The sequence below is a fragment of the Tachysurus vachellii genome, chromosome 4 (assembly GCF_030014155.1).
Source record: "Tachysurus vachellii isolate PV-2020 chromosome 4, HZAU_Pvac_v1, whole genome shotgun sequence".
In the NCBI taxonomy this organism is placed as follows: domain Eukaryota; kingdom Metazoa; phylum Chordata; class Actinopteri; order Siluriformes; family Bagridae; genus Tachysurus; species Tachysurus vachellii.
Window position 1 is genome coordinate 250,001 of NC_083463.1, and position 20,000 is coordinate 270,000.

The 20,000-nt window shown below is 42.1% G+C and overlaps 3 protein-coding genes across 5 annotated transcripts in view; 2 read left to right on the plus strand and 1 right to left on the minus strand.

Moving 5' to 3' along the window:
• Positions 1 to 107: 107 nt before the first annotated feature.
• myl6 (myosin, light chain 6, alkali, smooth muscle and non-muscle) lies at positions 108 to 7,689 on the plus strand. Its single transcript, XM_060867327.1, has 6 exons — positions 108 to 235; positions 614 to 641; positions 4,188 to 4,331; positions 5,019 to 5,192; positions 5,465 to 5,542; positions 7,002 to 7,689. The coding sequence occupies exons 1-6, from the start codon at positions 233 to 235 to the stop codon at positions 7,028 to 7,030; spliced, it is 456 nt and encodes a 151-aa protein (XP_060723310.1). The 5' UTR covers positions 108 to 232; the 3' UTR covers positions 7,031 to 7,689.
• LOC132844132 (cysteine-rich, acidic integral membrane protein-like) lies at positions 794 to 4,180 on the plus strand. Of its 2 annotated transcripts, none has more exons than XR_009648336.1 (2): positions 794 to 3,156; positions 3,245 to 4,180. XR_009648336.1 is itself a non-coding variant. In XM_060867315.1 (2 exons), exons 1-2 carry the CDS (start codon positions 1,026 to 1,028, stop codon positions 3,834 to 3,836), a joined length of 1,299 nt encoding a protein of 432 aa, XP_060723298.1. In that variant the 5' UTR covers positions 794 to 1,025; the 3' UTR covers positions 3,837 to 4,180. The 2 variants fall into 2 exon arrangements, 1 of the variants encoding a protein (XP_060723298.1); XM_060867315.1 differs by having other exon boundaries at positions 794 to 2,282; positions 3,795 to 4,180.
• Positions 7,690 to 8,108: 419 nt separating the features above from the next.
• Positions 8,109 to 20,000, minus strand: part of smarcc2 (SWI/SNF related, matrix associated, actin dependent regulator of chromatin, subfamily c, member 2) — a 24,682-nt gene continuing 12,790 nt past the window's right edge. Inside the window, exons 15-26 of one of the 2 annotated variants that reach the window (XM_060867293.1) lie at positions 19,994 to 20,000; positions 18,439 to 18,592; positions 18,227 to 18,343; positions 17,508 to 17,570; positions 13,828 to 14,086; positions 13,541 to 13,702; positions 11,915 to 11,979; positions 11,693 to 11,813; positions 11,141 to 11,304; positions 10,631 to 10,765; positions 10,054 to 10,363; positions 8,109 to 9,963 (exon numbers count right to left, since the gene is read on the minus strand). The exon at positions 19,994 to 20,000 is cut by the window's right edge and continues 107 nt beyond it. In XM_060867293.1, coding sequence (XP_060723276.1) covers positions 9,899 to 9,963; positions 10,054 to 10,363; positions 10,631 to 10,765; positions 11,141 to 11,304; positions 11,693 to 11,813; positions 11,915 to 11,979; positions 13,541 to 13,702; positions 13,828 to 14,086; positions 17,508 to 17,570; positions 18,227 to 18,343; positions 18,439 to 18,592; positions 19,994 to 20,000 — 1,622 coding nt within the window. In that variant the 3' untranslated portion in view covers positions 8,109 to 9,898. Of the gene's footprint in view, positions 9,964 to 10,053; positions 10,364 to 10,630; positions 10,766 to 11,140; positions 11,305 to 11,692; positions 11,814 to 11,914; positions 11,983 to 13,540; positions 13,703 to 13,827; positions 14,087 to 17,507; positions 17,571 to 18,226; positions 18,344 to 18,438; positions 18,593 to 19,993 lie in introns of both variants that reach the window. The other variant, XM_060867292.1, reaches the window with a different exon arrangement.

Genomic DNA, 20,000 nt, shown 5'->3' on the forward strand with positions numbered 1-20,000 from the left:
AAAATGAAAAAATAAATGTAATTTAAATGTAAAATTAAGTACAAAACTAAACGGTAAAAACTGTCCCTTGCCCCTGATCTGATTGGTCGGCTCTGTTCGGCTCGTGGTGACGTCACAGGTATAAAATTCCGCCGCTCTACCGGAGGAAGGGAAACCGCTCAGGGTTCGGACTCTTTGTGTTCCGGTCGTTTCTACTTCCGCTGTCTCGCGTCATCTCCCTTCATCTGTCACAATGGTGAGTGACTGAGAACACACATTTTTAACACAATTAATAATACGTGTGTGTGTGTCTCTGTGTGTCTCTGTGTGTGTGTGTGTGTGTGTCTCTCTGTGTGTCTCTCTGTGTGTCTCTTTGTGTCTTTGTGTGTGTGTCTCTGTGTGTGTGTGTGTGTGTGTGTGTGTGTCTCTGTCTCTCTGTGTGTGTGCGCGCGTGTGTGTGTGGAGGCCTTAAAGCCTGAGGTAACTCCGTTAGCTAACAATGCTAACTTTACCTCAGGAGCTGAAGCACGCGCGGTTTTATTTAATCTAACGGATTATTATCGTTATTATTTTGTCTAAAGGCGCTAAAAATGTCTATTTTCTCTAAATTCTATCCTATTGTGTGAACATCCAGTCTGACTTCTCGGAGGATCAGATTATTGGTGAGTTAATATTCTTATTCTCTACAGAAATGTCTCTATAGTGATGTATATTTATATTATCGGTGTTTATCCTGAATGTGTGTTTTCTCCACACTGTGTGTGTGTTCATGTCCGACAGGGTGTGTGTTTAGTTAACAAGCCGGTGAGTAAGTTAGAGAATTATCTACTAAAAGCGTTTAGCATGGTGAGAGATAACACTAATGTCATGGTGAGAGATAACACTAATGTCATGGTGAGAGATAACACTAATGTCATGGTGACAGAAGATCTCAGTAATATCATGGTGATAGAAGATAACACTAATGTCATGGTGATAGAAGATAACACTAATGTCATGGTGATAGAAGATAACACTAATGTCATGGTGAAGATCTCACTAATGTCATGGTGACAGAAGATCTCAGTAATATCATGGTGATAGAAGATCTCACTAATGTCACGGTGACAGAAGATGACACTAATGTCATGGTGAGAGATAACACTAATGTCATGGTGAGAGATAATACTAATGTCATGGTGACAGAAGATCTCAGTAATATCATGGTGATAGAAGATAACACTAATGTCATGGTGATAGAAGATAACACTAATGTCATGGTGATAGAAGATAACACTAATGTCATGGTGATAGAAGATGACACTAATGTCATGGTGATAGAAGATCTCACTAATGTCATGGTGACAGAACATCTCACTAATGTCATGGTGACAGAACATCTCACTAATGTCACGGTGACAGAAGATCTCAGTAATGTCACGGTGACAGAAGATCTCAGTAATGTCACGGTGACAGAAGATCTCAGTAATGTCACGGTGACAGAAGATCTCAGTAATGTCACGGTGACAGAAGATCTCAGTAATGTCACGGTGACAGAAGATCTCAGTAATGTCACGGTGACAGAAGATCTCAGTAATGTCACGGTGACAGAAGATCTCAGTAATGTCACGGTGACAGAAGATCTCAGTAATGTCACGGTGACAGAAGATCTCAGTAATGTCACGGTGACAGAAGATCTCAGTAATGTCACGGTGACAGAAGATCTCAGTAATGTCACGGTGACCGAAGATCTCACTAATGTCACGGTGACCGAAGATGACACTAATGTCACGGTGACCGAAGATGACACTAATGTCACGGTGACCGAAGATGACACTAATGTCACGGTGACAGAAGATGACACTAATGTCACGGTGACAGAAGATGACACTAATGTCACGGTGACAGAAGATGACACTAATGTCACGGTGACAGAAGATGACACTAATGTCACGGTGACAGAAGATGACACTAATGTCACGGTGACAGAAGATGACACTAATGTCACGGTGACAGAAGATGACACTAATGTCACGGTGACAGAAGATGACACTAATGTCACGGTGACAGAAGATGACACTAATGTCACGGTGACAGAAGATGACACTAATGTCACGGTGACAGAAGATGACACGAATGCCACGGTGACAGAAGATGACACGAATGCCACGGTGACAGAAGATGACACGAATGTCACGGTGACAGAAGATCTCACTAATCATATCATGATGGATTTGTGCTTGATGCTGATGATGTTTGAGACCAAAGTACTGGTGATGAAACACACACTGTACCTGTACACACGAGTGGTTTATACTGTACAGGTAAAAAAGGTCATGTAAATACATCTGATCTTTATTTTAACATCATGGTAGTTTTACTGACTTACTGAATAATGGCAGATAAACCAGTGGACACATGAAACTGGAGTGATTGACATTTTACTAAGTGACTTGAACTTGCCAACATTATATAAATAAAAAAAAGCCTTTATTTGTTGCATGTACATTATAGCAGAGTTTAAATGTTCTTTACATTAGTTATGAGGTCCGAGCACAGACATGGTGCTTCTGGAGCTTGGTGGCATTGAGGGCCTTGCTCAAGGCCCCGACACTGGCATCACAGCCATGCTGGTGCTCGAACCCTTGGCATTGTGATGGTTAGTGCTGACCCGTAAGCACCGAGCTGCTCGTTAACTCACCCCCTGAAATCCCTGAGCCTTCCTTCACCTCCATGTTCTCCTTATAGACAGATGTGCTGATGCAGAAACGTGTTAATGCATTAATATAAAATCAGTCAGCTACAGTTAGGCACGTGTGTATTACTAACATGACACAAGCTGACATCAGGTACATAGACTTGTTTAAAAAATTACATTTTTTTTTTATTTGCAGCTGAAAATGTTTTTACAAATTATTAGGACATTTTAAAAGGGAGGAATAAATATTAAATAAGGACACAACAATATTAAATCTACAAATACTTTAAATGATGAGTCTCTAATGGGGGGTTACGTAGTTGGCACTATGGTTTATTTCTCTGCAGGTTCAGCGTCTGTCCACTTTGTTTATGTTCCTCTAACTCTGTAATCAGTTTGTTGTTAATAGTCCTGAAGCCTTTTTAGGCAGCATTTCTCTTTCTACACTGTCATTTCCTGTGTCTGTGTGTTTCTCCTGCACTCCCCCTTTACCATATAAGGTCATGAGTGTAGAGGAGTGTGCACACCCCCTTTACCATATAAGGTCATGAGTGTAGAGGAGTGTGCACGCCCCCTTTACCATATAAGGTCATGAGTGTAGAGGAGTGTGCACGCCCCCTTTACCATATAAGGTCATGAGTGTAGAGTAGCGTTCACGCTGCATTCCTCACAGCTAAACACCACACTACCTACAGGCACTGTGTACACACACACACACACACACACACACACACACACACATCAGCACTAATATTAAAGTAATATAAAATATTAAAGTAATATTAATATTAAAATAAACAACATGGATAAGATTTGCCTTTTTTTAAATATTTTTTTATTACATTTGTCTAAGGACAAAAAGCTCAGGGTCTTTTGGTTATAGGGATAATGAACAATGGAGTGGTGACATGGCCTTAGACAGTTGTTGATTTTTCTTTAACCACATACACCTTATTTGTCTTATTTATTTTGTATGACAGCGGTACCAACACTTAGGTTATAAAATTAACTTGTCAGACTTTTTATCCCTTTATAGATACCTTTTTAATGTGTGTGAATTAAGTTCTTACTTACTTTATACCAGATATAATGCAGTCATTCCCTCACCAGCCTCTCTTTAATCACCTTACTGTTACAGAAAGAAACACAAGTGAACAATCCTGACACTGGACTTTATTAATGATCAGGTTAAGTGTAGCATCGTCTGTACAGGTCTCTGTAAGTGATGTGTGTGTGTGCATTTAAATAACTGATTTGCAGCTTGACTAATTCCTAGTTAGACTAATTCAGCTTGATTCTGTTTCAGTAAAGTCATCTCCAAACCCTTTAATCAGTGTGTTTGCTTTGTATAATCCCTGTTGTAATGCTGTGTCTTTATTCTCATCTTCATGATTTAAAGTGATTTTGCTCTGGTCATGTGATTGGTTAGTTCAGCCTCTGTTATGTGATGCTGTGTGTGTTTAGAGAAATTAAATCATGTTATGTGCTTACTGTATGTAGACAAACCTCTGGATGTTTGTGTGTTTCTCAGAGTTTAAGGAGGCCTTCCTGCTATTTGACCGAACAGGAGATGGGAAGATCAGCTACAGTCAGTGTGGAGACGTGATGCGAGCTCTGGGGCAGAACCCAGTCAATGCTGAAGTGCTCAAAGTACTCGGAAACCCCAAAGCTGAAGGTCAGAATGTCCCACAGTGAAGGTTCAGTGTAAGATTTGGAGGGAAGCTTTAGATAATCAGCTAGTGTTTATATACCTGAGTATTTAGCTTCTTCTTTCAGACAGTGTGACTGCTGATGTTCTCTTACTGAGTGGAACATTTAACCCTGTGTGCTGAAATAAATACATGTAGAAATGCCCAGAATTCATTTCATGTGCAGTTCTGTTCTTATATCTAAACTGATTTTCACTGTTGAGTGAGTATTAGTATTAGTGAGTATTGTGTTATTTAATAAATGTTTGTATAGTCCACTGTTGCCTTTTTCACCAGTCCAGAATTTGCTTGTTATAAATTCCTGTTCGTTGCTAATCGGACAAACCCACAACCCTTCTGACAGTCACATGATTAATTTAGTTTTGGTCTTACAGTTCAGGTAAATACTGTCTCTGACACTCAGTGTTGTGTCCTGACTATAATATAAATGAATAATTATAATGTGATCGGTCCAAACCTGTAACATGACAAACTGAGCTCATCTGTACTCCTATATTACTTTTGTACTGAGAAAGTTTATTTAAAATAGAAATATTTTCAATTTGATTAAAACTAATATTACAATATAACCAGTAAAGTGTTCACACATTTTGCTCTGTGTGGCATCCTTGGTTACAACAATATGTGATTAGTTGTTTTATTTCTTTTGTCAGAGATGAACATGAAAATGCTGGATTTTGAGCAGTTCCTGCCCATGCTTCAGGCCATTGCAAAGAACAAGGACCAGGGCTCGTTTGAGGACTTTGTAGAGGGTCTGAGGGTGTTTGATAAAGAGGGAAATGGAACAGTGATGGGTGCAGAACTACGCCATGTCCTCACCACACTGGGTAAGTGTTCACACGCATGTCTTCTTTTCTTCTATACTGCAACAGACCACATTTTTCTTCCTCTTATTCAATCCTCTTTTTTAGTGACCACAAGCCAAGCTCATATGTAGCTCTGCTTCATTAGTTTTATTAGAATTTAACACCATTTACACATGCTGTCAGGTCAAATGTACATTTCTCTGTTTGAAATTTTTAATGCGTGAAACTGGCAATCCACCCACTCTGTGTGTGTGTGTGTGTGTGTGTGTGTGTGTGTGTGTGTGTGTGTGCAGGAGAGAAGATGACTGAGGAAGAAGTAGAGACACTGTTGGCAGGACATGAGGATGCAAATGGCTGCATTAATTATGAAGGTAAAACAAAACTGTGTGTATATATGAGAGAGAGGTGTGTGTGTGTGCGCGTGAGAGAGAGAGGTGTGTGTGTGTGTGTGTGTGAGAGAGAGGCGTGTGTGTGTGAGAGAGAGAGAGAGGTGTGTGTGAGAGAGAGAGAGAGAGGGAGAGAGAGAGAGGTGTGTGTGTGTGTGTGTGTGAGAGAGAGAGAGGTGTGTGTGTGTGAGAGAGATACATATGTTAATATTTTTGTCCCCTGACACCCCACCACCACCACCACCACACCCCCCACCCCTTCCTCACCTTGACAGCCTTTGTACACCACATCATGGCCGCCTGAGTGCTGGGTAATGGACAGTTATCTCGTCTCTGTCTCCTTTGGGTTTATTTAAAATAAACTGCATGTAGCATGTGCTTATAGCTAGCACAGCGCTAACTGGCTTTTTCATCAGGACTGACGGATGCCCTGCACCGCCCCTATTACCCCTGTTCAGTGTGGTTAAGGGTCCATGTGAGGCTGTGATGGTGGTGTTAGTCGTGTGTGTGTGTGTGTGTGTGTGAGAGGAATCATTCTCTGTATTACAGGAGTGTGTTAGTGTCCAAGGACTACACACACTTATTTTTGGACTGTATTCTTTCCCTTTTCTTTCCTCTTTCCCTTTTGTTCCCTATAAGAGGACTGTGTTGTGTGTTCTGGTGCTGATGTACAGACTGTATCCCAGGACTGCATTGTGGGAATCCTGTATCATTGTCTGGCTGTGTTCTGACACTATATTTCCTAGTTGTAATTCATATCTATATTCTGTTCCCATTACGTATTTAGGAGCTACATCCAGGTTCTGTATCTCAGGACAACATTCTCAGGGTTGTAGTAATTTTTCTTGGTTTATTTGTAATACTGCTGATTGTTGCTTGTTTCTGTTGTTCCTATAACAACGTGTCTCATACTGGACTATAGTGCTGTTACTATTCACATAATAATGTCAGGATAAAATTTTAGGAAAAACATGGAAGAGCAGCAGTAAAGCTTTCTAACCCAAACTAGCTGTTTGATGTCACATCCTGTTCCTGAGTCAGGACTGTCTGAACATGGGTTGTCTACGTTGCTATGGTAAAGATGATGTCTGTGTTAAACAAGGTGGTGTTAAAAACTGTAGTGTAAATCATGGGGCTTGTGCAGTGATTCTTCACAGGTTCCTGCTCTATTACTCACTGTTTATTCTTACATGTGTGTGTTTATATGGACGTCTAACACGAGCATATTCCAGCTTCCTGTAGTCCAGCTTACAGTCTCAGTGTCTCATTTCCTCTGAATCGTGTTTACAGTGAAATGGTGCTGACTGAACCACAGCACTGTACATATAGGGACCTGTACAGGACCTGTTGATTAGTCTGACTCTCTCTCTCTCTCCCTCCCTCTCTCTCTCTCTCTCTGACTCTCTCTCTCTCTCTCTGACTCTCTCTCTCTCTCTCTCTCTAGAACTCGTCAGGATGGTGATGAGTGGTTGAAGATTTCAGATCCAGTTTATTTCCTGTATGTAACTTCCCCCTGATACACTCATGCTCACGCCCTCACGTTCCTTTGTCCATAGTTTTTGTTACATTTTTTATTAAGTGCCTTCAAACTGTTTTATTTCTTCACCGTTCCTGAACCACGTGTCTGAGGAAACGTCCTTCTGTGTTTCTCACTGTGAAGTCAGAGGTTGTGTTTTAAATGTTTAGAGTCAGTGACACATGTAGATGTGCAGCTGTTCCAAAGGGTTCGTGTACGTGATCAGATGTGAAGGGAAAATCTTTCACACGCTGCAGCAATACAGTAAAAAGTAGTTCTGTTAATTTACATGTACCAGAAGGTTGTTTCTCTACACCATCAGATACACAAAGCTCCATCTGATACTTTACACACTGAAGACTTCAGTCTAGAGACCAAACTGACCTACACACACTTGAGTTAGGAAAAATGCCACATTAGAGCTTTGACCAACATGAACGTCCTGTAGTGTTGAGTGTTAGAGTAATGAGTCGTGTGTGTGTAAACATGCATGTGTTAATTCACTGTACCAGACCTGTGCTTATATTTACACACTTCCATCAGTATTTTACTTTATTCTCATCACTGTGTCGTCACATTAAACTGTAAATTAATAAATGCTGAGGTTTAACTATAATTCTGTGTTGTTGTTTATTTAGTTTTACAGAGAATATTAGTGAGTGAATAAAGATTACATTTCTGTTGTATCTCACACACACACACACACACAGTTGGTCTATCTGCTCAGGTGGTCACACTTATGGTCTTTCACTGATTATTTATTTGTCTCTTATTAATAAACTCAACTATGTCCTGACAACAAGCCTAAAAACAGGTGGACTTTGTCTCATAGTGTATGTATGTATGTACGTATGTATGTGTGTGTGTGTATGTGTGTATGTATGTATATATATATATGTATGTATGTATATATATATATATGTATGTATATATATATATATATATATATATATATATATATATATATATATATATATATATATATATATATATATATATATATATATATAAAATCATAATCACATGACACTGAACTCGTTGATGACGTTTTATTGTTCAAGGTGTATGAATGTATTTGGGGAAATTAGAGTAAACTTTCTAAACCAGTCTGTTGATCAACAGCTGAGCAGATCAGCAAAGAACCGACATCCAACACACAACTGTTCCACTTTAACACCACAAACATCCCAAATAGAAAAACATTTCACGTGTGCACACTTTTTTTTTTTAATAAAACACTAGTGCATCACAATGAAAATGGTGTGTGTTGGTGAGGGGGTTAAACTGCATTACTGCTGTAATGTGTGAGTCTGAAACACAATATAAAAGTAAATAAAAGTTCCTCACATACAGAGGTTTAATGTGTGTAATGTGACACGTTCACACACGAATCAGCTACACAAACATGTTCTAAGTGTGAAATAACACTAACATGAAAACTCATGATAATAATGAATATATAAAAATACAATAATAACATACACAAGTGCAGGTGTAACATCACCGTCCTTCACTTTGTTACTCAGTCATGTTCCTTCATTTAACTTTCACACACACTTTTTTTCTAGATGGGACACAAACTCTTGAGTGTTCCACACAAACTACTCATCTGATTTAAGCAGTAAACTTTTCCGGTGTAAGTGTCTAAGTCCATACATTACATTGTTTTTTACAGACTTTTATGACTCGGTGATGTTTATTTAGCCAGCGATGACATTTCTGATCACAACATAATCCTAAATGTATAGATAAACTTATTACTGCCTTCTGACTGCTTCTGTGTTTTAACATCTCCAGAAATAAATTTAAAGACGTGTCCAAATTTTCACGTACAGTCCTCTAAACACACGCAGATAAAGGGGCGGAGTCTAGGCCACGGAACAAAAGGGATGCCTTTGTGTATTTACACATGACTTTAGTGTCACTATAGTGACGGCTGTGGTTCTGCGGTCCAAACGAGTAAATGGGATGATGTCAGCGGTGTAATCTGTGAACAGCAGTTTAGTAAATGAAACAAACACTGAGTGAAATGACAGGAAACGACACACACACTAAACACCTGCCTATAAACACCTCGTGTGAACGAGGGATGAAAGACGAAGTGAAAATGGAGGTGAAGAGGAACTGTAGAGGAAGTGGATAAACTTCAGGATATAAAAAGACTTGATGCTATTTGCAGTGGAACAGTTCTGCAGTTTTACAGTACGCAATGTTCATTTACAGTCAACAAAGAGAAAGTTCAGGCTTTAACACTGTTCTGTCCATCAGTTATTAATCATGCTAACATTTATATTCTTACAGAAAAATACTGAAAATAAAACATGTAAAAAAAATTCATGAATCCCAAAAGATGGAGCGACTAAACCTAAAGCTCTCGCTTGGTCCTGACAGTCACACGAGTCACACCTTCACCGAGGTTCAGTCCTAATCAAACACTTTATCCAGTCGATACAAAACCCCAGGAGACGTTTAATAAAATAATGCTTTAAGTGCTTCAGGTTCAAATCATTCGTGTCTCCAGATGAGAAAAAACTGAACAGGTTTTTAAAAATGCAGCTTATTTGATTTATTCTCGTGTGAGAGCTTCAGTGAGGTGGTGTAACATCACCAGGGTTCTGTGGGGAATCTGCTGGACCATAAATTACACAAACCCACACACACTTAACACTGTTTATCAGATAGACTATATAGACTACAAAGGATATAGAATTAGTGTGTTGACGTCGGATTTGTTGTCTGAACAGTTTAAAGTGTTTAAATGACTAAAATTCTCCCAGAAAGAAAACGTGATGATTCTCTAAACCCTTCACTCGTTGTGTGTGTGTTCACTGTGCAGGGGTCACTGGGCCGGAGGGATGGAGGGAGTCTCCTGTTAGTGCAGTGCTGGAGTCTGAAAGAGAGAGGGGGAGTTAATCCTGTGCTTTAACACAGTTCTGACTTGTGTGTGTGTGTGTGTGTGTGTGTGTGTGTGTTCTCTCACCGTGCACTGCTCCAGGCTGTGTGTTATTGGGGGAGGAGCCATGAGAGGCAGAGGTGGGTGGGGCTTCACTGGGGTTGCTGGCTGAGACAGCTGGGGCAAGGCTGGGTGCAGGAGGCGGGGCGTTAGCGTTAGGTGCCGTTTGGTGGGGGATGGGCGGTGCATTGCCAGGCTGGTTGCCGGGTTGGTTGCTATGGTGCTGGTGTTGTATCTGCTGGAAGTGCTGCTGGCGTGCTCTCATCTCTGCATACTTCAACTGCTCCATGTGGAACGCCTGACGATCAGCCAGGAGCTGCTGCCTCTGATACTCCAACTACACACACGCACACACACACACACACACTCTAAATCTACTTGTATTTTTTCTTATTATTTCTGTATTGATATCTTTTACACAAGTTCTATCCACAGAAACCTTTTCAGGAACTTCATGAACATTTCTACCACAGAACCAGTGTCTGTATCAGTGTCTGTATTTCTCCAGGAAATGGGGCAGAACATTTCAGTAACTTTTAACACTTTACATGGAACCTTTTGAAGAACTAAAGTTTAAAGCCCCACATTACCCATGATGCCTCACCGCCTCTCTCTCCCGATCCATGATGGTCTCCAGCTCCTCAAAGTGCCTCAGTTTGATCTCCAGCTTCTTCATCTGAGTCTCCACCAGTAGAGCCACTAGAGACTTGATCTTCCTTTCCTCTACTGCTGCCAGGTGCTACACACACACACACATACACACACACACACACACACACAATCAGTTATTCACCAACAGACACATTCTTGGTTCTTTTTCAGCAGCAGTGATCACACACACACACACGCACACACGCACGCACACACAGACACACACACACAGACACACACACACACACACACACACGCATGCACACACAGACACACACACACACATACACACACGCACACACACACACGCACACACAGACACACACACACACACACACACACACATACACACACACACACACACACACACACACACACAATCAGTTATTCACCAACAGACACATTCTTGGTTCTTTTTCAGCAGCACACACGCTTACACACAGACACACACACGCACACACACCTTGGCTTTAACTGCAGCAGCAGCGAGTGCAGAGGCAGCAGCTGTGGCCAGATTCCCCTCACCAACATCTCTCTCCACCTTTGCTTTCCTCTCTACATCACTCTCTCCTTCCCTCTGTCCATCCTCTGATCCTTCTTTTCCTTCTTTCTCCTTCTCTACATCACCTGAGAGTGAGAGAGAGAGAGTTACATTCAGTCTCTCAGAGTTGCACATCTGACCCCCCCCCCCCCCCCCGTTTATAAATAATTGTGTAAACTGTCCTGATTTTTCTCTACTTCACAAATCTGATGTTTTTGTGGAATCGTAACAATAGAACTAAAATAGTGAACTATAAGGGGGTGAAAACTTATGCACATCACTGTATTAACTGTGACTCACACAATCACTGTTAATATTATTTGAGTCACTGTGACCTCATCATGCACAAGTAACAGATGCTGTATGAGATCAGCCTTGACTGCAAGTCTGCACATTGTTCTGAGGCGACTCCGCCCTTAATGATGTCATACTGTCCAGCCAATAGGAACGCACAACACTTCCTTCTCAACGTACCTGTGTCTGAGTCTGTCTTCTCTGCCTCCCGTTCTGTTTCTACCTCTTTACTGCCTTCTTCTTCTTTCTTCCCGTTCTCACCCTGTTTCTCCTCTTCTTCATTCGCTCCATCTTTACCGTCCTACACACACACACACACACACACACACACACATACACAGAGTTAAAAAATGTGCAGTCCATATGCTGATGTAACAAACACTTCATTAAACACTTTATTACCTTGTTGTCTCTTTTGTCCTCTGTGTTTTGAGCATCACTGCTTTTGCTCTCGTCATTACTTTCCTCTGCTACACACACACACACACACACACACACACACACACACATTGCATGTATAAATAATGTAGACCTGTATTCAGTGGGTCATTTAAATCCAAAGTAAAGTCACTACTTCAGTGGTATTTTAAGGAAGATAATTTCAGCTTAACAGGTTACATGACACACACACACACACACACACACACACACACTGTCTTTGGGCCCAACGCTGCCTCTCACTCCAGACATTTACATTTACAGCATGTGACAGACTCTCTTATCCAGAGCCACGTACAGAAGTACTTAAGTCTCTATCATTAAACACATTAACTCTGGGTCACTAGGATACAGACTTAATATACCATGAGTCTAAAACACTGTTTATTTAAATACACACACACAACAAACAGGGGAGAAAGTGTTAGTTAAAGTGTTTCATGAAAAAGTAGGTCTATAACCATCGTTTGAAGATATCCAGTGACTCAGCTGTCCGGACTTCTAGGGGAAGTTCATCCCACCACCTCAGTGCAGAACAGAACAGAGTCTTGTAGTAAACTTCCCTCTTACCCTGAGAGATGGTGGGACCAGTGGTGCAGTGCTGTAGATCTGAGGGTGTGAGGTGCAGTGTGAGGAGTGATGAGGGCTTTGAGGTAAGAGGAACATGGTCCATTTTTGACTTTGTAGACAAACATCAGTGTTTAAATCTGATGTGTTCAGCTACAGGAGCCAGTGGAGGAACACAGCAGTGTGGTGGTGTGAGAACTTAGGCAGGTTGAAGACAAGTCACACATCTGCATTATGGATCATTTACAGAAGATGAGTTGTGTTCATATGTAGACCTGATAGAGAGAGCTGCAGTAGTCCAGTGTTGACATGACAAGAGACTGAACAAGTACCTGAGCAGCCTGTGTGGGGAAAAATGACCGAATCCTTCTGATGTTGTAGAGAAGGAACCGACATGAGTGTGTCACATTAGGGACATGTGAAGAAAAGGACAGTTGTGTGTCTGTGATTATCACAAGACTGTGAGCTGTGACTGAAGGGGAGATCGTTATGCAGGAATATTGTAAGGTCATGACCTTGTGTGTGTGTGTGTGTGTATGTGTGTGTATGTGTGTGTGTGTGTGTGTATGTGTGTGTATATGTGTGTGTGTATATATGTGTGCGTGTGTGTGTGTATGTGTGTGTATGTGTGTGTGTGTGTGTGTGTATGTGTGTGTGTGTGTGTGTGTGTGCGTGTGTGTATGTGTGTATGTATGTGTGTGTGTGTGTATGTGTGTGTGTGTGTGTGTGTGTGTGTATGTGCGTGTATGTGCCTGTGTGTGTGTGTGTGTGTGTGTGTATGTGTGTGTATGTGTGTGTGTGTGTGTATGTGCGTGTATGTGCCTGTGTGTGTGTGTGTGTGTGTGTGTGTGTGTATGTGTGTGTATGTGCCTGTGTGTGTGTGTGTGTGTGTGTATGTGTATGTGTGTGTATGTGTGTGTGTGTGTGTGTGTGTGTGTGTGTGTGTGTGTGTGTGTGTGTATGTGTATGTGTGTGTATGTGTGTGTGTGTGTGTGTGTGTGTGTGTGTGTGTGTGTGTATTACCAGGCTTATCTGCATCTTCCAGACTCGTCCCGGCGATGCCACTCCCCTCCAGGCCGTACAGTGGATCTGGTCTGCCACTTACTCTGGCTGCTTCTTCCACACGCCGTACATGAGCCTCCACCAGAGCTGCTGGAACCTCCTCCTTCATCCGGGAAAACTCCTCTGCAGTGCACACACACACACACACACACACACACACACACACACATAAGGCAGAGTCGAGATGCCAATTAAGCATTTTACAAATAAAATGTATACACTGAACCGATGCACATGAACGTTCTCACCCAGGGCAGACTTGGCTGCAGCTGAGGCCACTCGTGGGTCGACCACTGAAGCCAGGAAAGCCACGGTGCTCATCACCGGGTTCCCCGCCTGACTGAACGGAACCGGCTGATACGCCAGCGGCCCCAGAGACGTGGGTCCTTCCTCCAGGTAAGGGTCCTCGATTGGCAAGCGCAGGAAGTGCAGGATACACTCGTCCTGTGTGCGGCTTCCCACGTGCTCTGACACCTTGTTCCAGTCGTCCTTGTACATCTCCAGACCCTTAACAGAGAGAACACACACAACAAAGGGGCGAGATTAGTACACACACACAACATAGGGGCGAGATTAGTACACACACACAAAACAAAGAGGCGAGATTAGTACAGACACACACACACACACACACACACACACACACACACAACAAAGAGGCGAGATTAGTACAGACACACACACACACACACAACAAAGAGGCGAGATTAGTACACACACACACAACAAAGAGGCGAGATTAGTACAGACACACAAAACAAAGAGGCGAGATTAGTACAGACACACACACACACACAACAAAGAGGCAAGATTAGTACACACACACCCAACAAAGAGGCGAGATTAGTACAGACACACACACACACACACACACACACAACAAAGAGGCGAGATTAGTACACACACACACAACAAAGAGGCGAGATTAGTACAGACACACAAAACAAAGAGGCGAGATTAGTACAGACACACACACACACAACAAAGAGGTGAGATTAGTACACACACACAACAAAGAGGCGAGATTAGTACACACACACACAACATAGGGGCGAGATTAGTACACACACACACAACAAAGAGGCGAGATTAGTACAGACACACACACACACAACAAAGAGGCGAGATTAGTACACACACACACCCACACACACAACAAAGAGGTGAGATTATTACACACACACACAACAAAGAGGCGAGATTAGTACACACACGCACACACACACACACAACAAAGAGGCGAGATTAGTACAGACACACACACGCACACACACAACAAAGAGGCGAGATTAGTACAGACACACACCCACACACACACACAACAAAGAGGTGAGATTAGTACACACACACACACAACAAAGAGGCAAGATTAGTACACACACACAACAAAGAGGCGAGATTAGTACACACACACACACACACACACACAACAAAGAGGCAAGATTAGTACACACACACACAACAAAGAGGCGAGATTAGTACAGACACACACACACACACACAACAAAGAGGCGAGATTAGTATACACACACACACACACACACAACAAAGAGACGAGATTAGTACAGACACACACACAACAAAGAGGCGAGATTAGTACAGAACACACACACACAACAAAGAGGCGAGATTAGTACACACACCCACACACACACACACACAACAAAAAGGCGAGATTAGTACAGACACACACACCCACACACACACACACAATAAAGAGGCGAGATTAGTACAGACACACACACACACACAACAAAGAGGCGAGATTAGTACAGACACACACACACACACAACAAAGAAGCGAGATTAGTACACACACACACACACACACACACGTGAGATTAACAGACACACACACAGAACAGAGGTGAGATTATTAGAGACACACAAATCACATAGTTGAGATGTAAACACAAAGCACAGAGGTATAAGTAGTAGACACACACACAAACACACAAAACACAGAGGTGTAAATAGTAGACACACACACACACACACACCACAGAGGTGTAAGTAGTAGACACACACACAAACACACAAAACACAGAGGTGTAAGTAGTAGACACACACACACAAAACACAGAGGTGTAAGTAGTAGACACACACACACACACACACACCACAGAGGTGTAAGTAGTAGACACACACACAAACACACAAAACACAGAGGTGTAAGTAGTAGACACACACACACAAAACACAGAGGTGTAAGTAGTAGACACACACACAAAACACAGAGGTGTAAGTAGTAGACACACACACAAACACACAAAACACAGAGGTGTAAATAGTAGACACACACACACACACACACCACAGAGGTGTAAGTAGTAGACACACACACACACACACACACCACAGAGGTGTAAGTAGTAGACACACACACAAACACACAAAACACAGAGGTGTAAGTAGTAGACACACACACACAAAACACAGAGGTGTAAGTAGTAGACACACACACACACACACACACCACAGAGGTGTAAGTAGTAGACACACACACAAACACACAAAACACAGAGGTGTAAGTAGTAGACACACACACAAACAAAACACAGAGGTGTAAGTAGTAGACACACACACACAAAACACAGAGGTGTAAGTAGTAGACACACACACACACACAAAACACAGAGGTATAAGCAGTAGACACACACATACACACAAAACACAGAGGTGTAAGTAGTAGACACACACACACACACAAAACACAGAGGTGTAAGTAGTAGACACACACACACAAAACACAGAGGTATAAGCAGTAGACACACACATACACACAAAACACAGAGGTGTAAGTGGTAGACACACACACACACACAAAACACAGAGGTGTAAGTAGTAGACACACACACACACACACACACACACACACACACACACACACAAAACACAGAGGTGTAAGTAGTAGACACACACACACACACACACACAAAACACAGAGGTGTAAGTAGTAGACACACACACACACAAAACACAGAGGTGTAAGTAGTAGACACACACACACACACACACACAAAACACAGAGGTATAAGTAGTAGACACACACACACACACACAAAACACAGAGGTGTAAGTAGTAGACACACACACACACACACACACACACACAAAACACAGAGGTGTAAGTAGTAGACACACACACACACACACACAAAACACAGAGGTGTAAGTAGTAGACACACACACACAAAACACAGAGGTGTAAGTAGTAGACACACACACACACACAAAACACAGAGGTGTAAGTAGTAGACACACACACACACACACACAAAACACAGAGGTATAAGCAGTAGACACACACATACACACAAAACACAGAGGTGTAAGTAGTAGACACACACACACACACACACAAAACACAGAGGTGTAAGTAGTAGACACACACACACACACACACACAAAACACAGAGGTATAAGCAGTAGACACACACATACACACAAAACACAGAGGTATAAGTGGTAGACACACACACACACAAAACACAGAGGTGTAAGTAGTAGACACACACACACACACACACACACAAAACACAGAGGTATAAGCAGTAGACACACACATACACACAAAACACAGAGGTATAAGTGGTAGACACACACACACACACACAAAACACAGAGGTGTAAGTAGTAGACACACACACACACACACACACACACACACACACACAAAACACAGAGGTGTAAGTAGTAGACACACACACACACACACACACACACACACACACAAAACACAGAGGTATAAGCAGTAGACACACACATACACACAAAACACAGAGGTATAAGTGGTAGACACACACACACACACACAAAACACAGAGGTGTAAGTAGTAGACACACACACACACACACACACACACACAAAACACAGAGGTGTAAGTAGTAGACGCACACACACACACACCAGAACTGAGTTTAATACCTCAAGCAGCAGCAGAGTTTCCTGTTCAGTCCACTCTCGTGTGGCACTTGCAGCGTTTTTACTCTGACACACACACACACACACACACACACACACACACACACACACACACAGGAAATAAAACAACATTAATGTTCTGATTGTAGTTTAAAGCATTCTAAAAACAGCCCTTGACCTTTACAGTTTCATTCAGATCAGACGTCTCTCTTTTCACTGCCACTAATCCAAACCCTCGAGTGTCACAACGTGCCTTTTCTCCAGGTTCATCTTCACCATGTCCTCCCCTTCAGTCTCCATCACACCTACCAACCAGCATCACAGACGTCCTCAGACTCCTGACGACTCTAATCTACCTGCTCTTTACCACATACGCGAGCTCACAGACAGATGACTGTTCAGTGGTTTACAGATGAGATCATTTACTGCCTTCACAACTCAGGAGCTGATATTGTACAAAATAGGAGTGTGTTCATGGGGAGAGACCCAAATGTGAGGATAGCAACAAACACGATTATATAAACATGACATAACACAAAACCTGGGAAACACACTGGGGGGAAAGAAAACTGAGACTCAGGACTAACTGACAGAGAGCACAAATACAATACAGAGTGATAAGTCAGGGCTTAATATGTTATAAAGAGAAAATTAATCTAATATTTATATATAAACGTCTGGAACACCTGAGAAACGCCACTCAGTGTCACCGTGATTATCACCTTAGAAGGGCCGCTCTTCTTACTGTACATGTCGGTCCTCAGCCCAAAGTTCTGCAGATCTGTCGGTTTGTCCTTCACTTTGTCTGGGAATGACATCATGGGCTGTGAGGACGGAGTCTGTACATAAGACACAGGACATCATTACATTACACCACAAGTATAACCTTACAGTTATTACATATTATATTATTACTGTCTGTATGTTTGTGTACCTGAGAGGATTTCGGCTGCAGGGGTACGAGACTGGACGGCGTATCTGCCAGGACGTGAAAGTGGGATGTAGGCGGCGGCCCCATGGGGGTGGGACGGCTCTCAGAATCCACCTGATAATTAATCAAACCCCACTGTTCCAGAAATGCATGGACCCTGAATAAACACACACACACACACACACACAACCCTAATGAAACATGATTGACAGACAGCGATTCAGTTTCTGACCTTAAACTCATTTCACATTCAACAATTTCTCAGAACTGAAACCCAAAAACATTCTGCAGGTAAAGACACGAACTGTGCTGTGGTTTGTGACTGTGTTTACACACACACAACACAAAGGTGAGATTAGCAGACACACAACACACACACACACACAACACAAAGGTGAGATTAGTAGACACACAACACACACACACACACAACACAAAGGTGAGATTAGTAGACACACAACACACACACAACACAAAGGTGAGATTAGTAGACACACAACACACACACACACACACAACACAAAGGTGAGATTAGTAGACACACAACACACACACACACACACACACAACATAAAGGTGAGATTAGTAGACACACAACACACACACACACACACAACACAAATGTGAGATTAGTAGACACACAACACACACACACACACAACACAAAGGTGAGATTAGTAGACACACAACACACACACAACACAAAGGTGAGATTAGTAGACACACAACACACACACAACACAAAGGTGAGATTAGTAGACACACAACACACACACACACACACACAACACAAAGGTGAGATTAGTAGACACACAACACACACACACACACACACAACATAAAGGTGAGATTAGTAGACACACAACACACACACACACACACACAACACAAAGGTGAGATTAGTAGACACACAACACACACACACACACAACACAAAGGTGAGATTAGTAGACACACAACACACACACAACACAAAGGTGAGATTAGTAGACACACAACACACACACACAACACAAAGGTGAGATTAGTAGACACACAACACACACACACACACAACACAAAGGTGAGATTAGTAAACACACACACACACACAACACAAAGGTGAGATTAGTAGACACACAACACACACACACACAACACAAAGGTGAGATTAGTAGACACACAACACACACACACATACACACACAACACAAAGGTGAGATTAGTAGACACACAACACACACACACACAACACAAAGGTGAGATTAGTAGACACACAACACACACACACACACACAACACAAAGGTGAGATTAGTAGACACACAACACACACACAACACAAAGGTGAGATTAGTAGACACACAACACACACACACAACACACACACAACACAAAGGTGAGATTAGTAGACACACAACACACACACACACACAACACAAAGGTGAGATTAGTAGACACACAACACAAAGGTGAGATTAGTAGACACACAACACACACACACAACACAAAGGTGAGATTAGTAGACACACACAACACAGAGGAGACATTTGTCTTCATGACATAGACATCAACACTAACCTCATGA

Excerpts from the sequence above, each read along its gene's own strand:
- myl6 (XM_060867327.1), top strand. Across the intron at positions 642-4,187 it reads CTCGGAGGATCAGATTATTG|AGTTTAAGGAGGCCTTCCTG; the intron begins GTGAGTTAATAT and ends TGTGTTTCTCAG. Across the intron at positions 4,332-5,018 it reads CGGAAACCCCAAAGCTGAAG|AGATGAACATGAAAATGCTG; the intron begins GTCAGAATGTCC and ends TTCTTTTGTCAG.
- LOC132844132 (XM_060867315.1), top strand. The coding sequence starts at position 1,026 with ATGGTGACAGAAGATCTCAGTAATATCATGGTGATAGAAGATCTCACT. Across the intron at positions 2,283-3,794 it reads GAGTGGTTTATACTGTACAG|AAAGAAACACAAGTGAACAA; the intron begins GTAAAAAAGGTC and ends TTACTGTTACAG.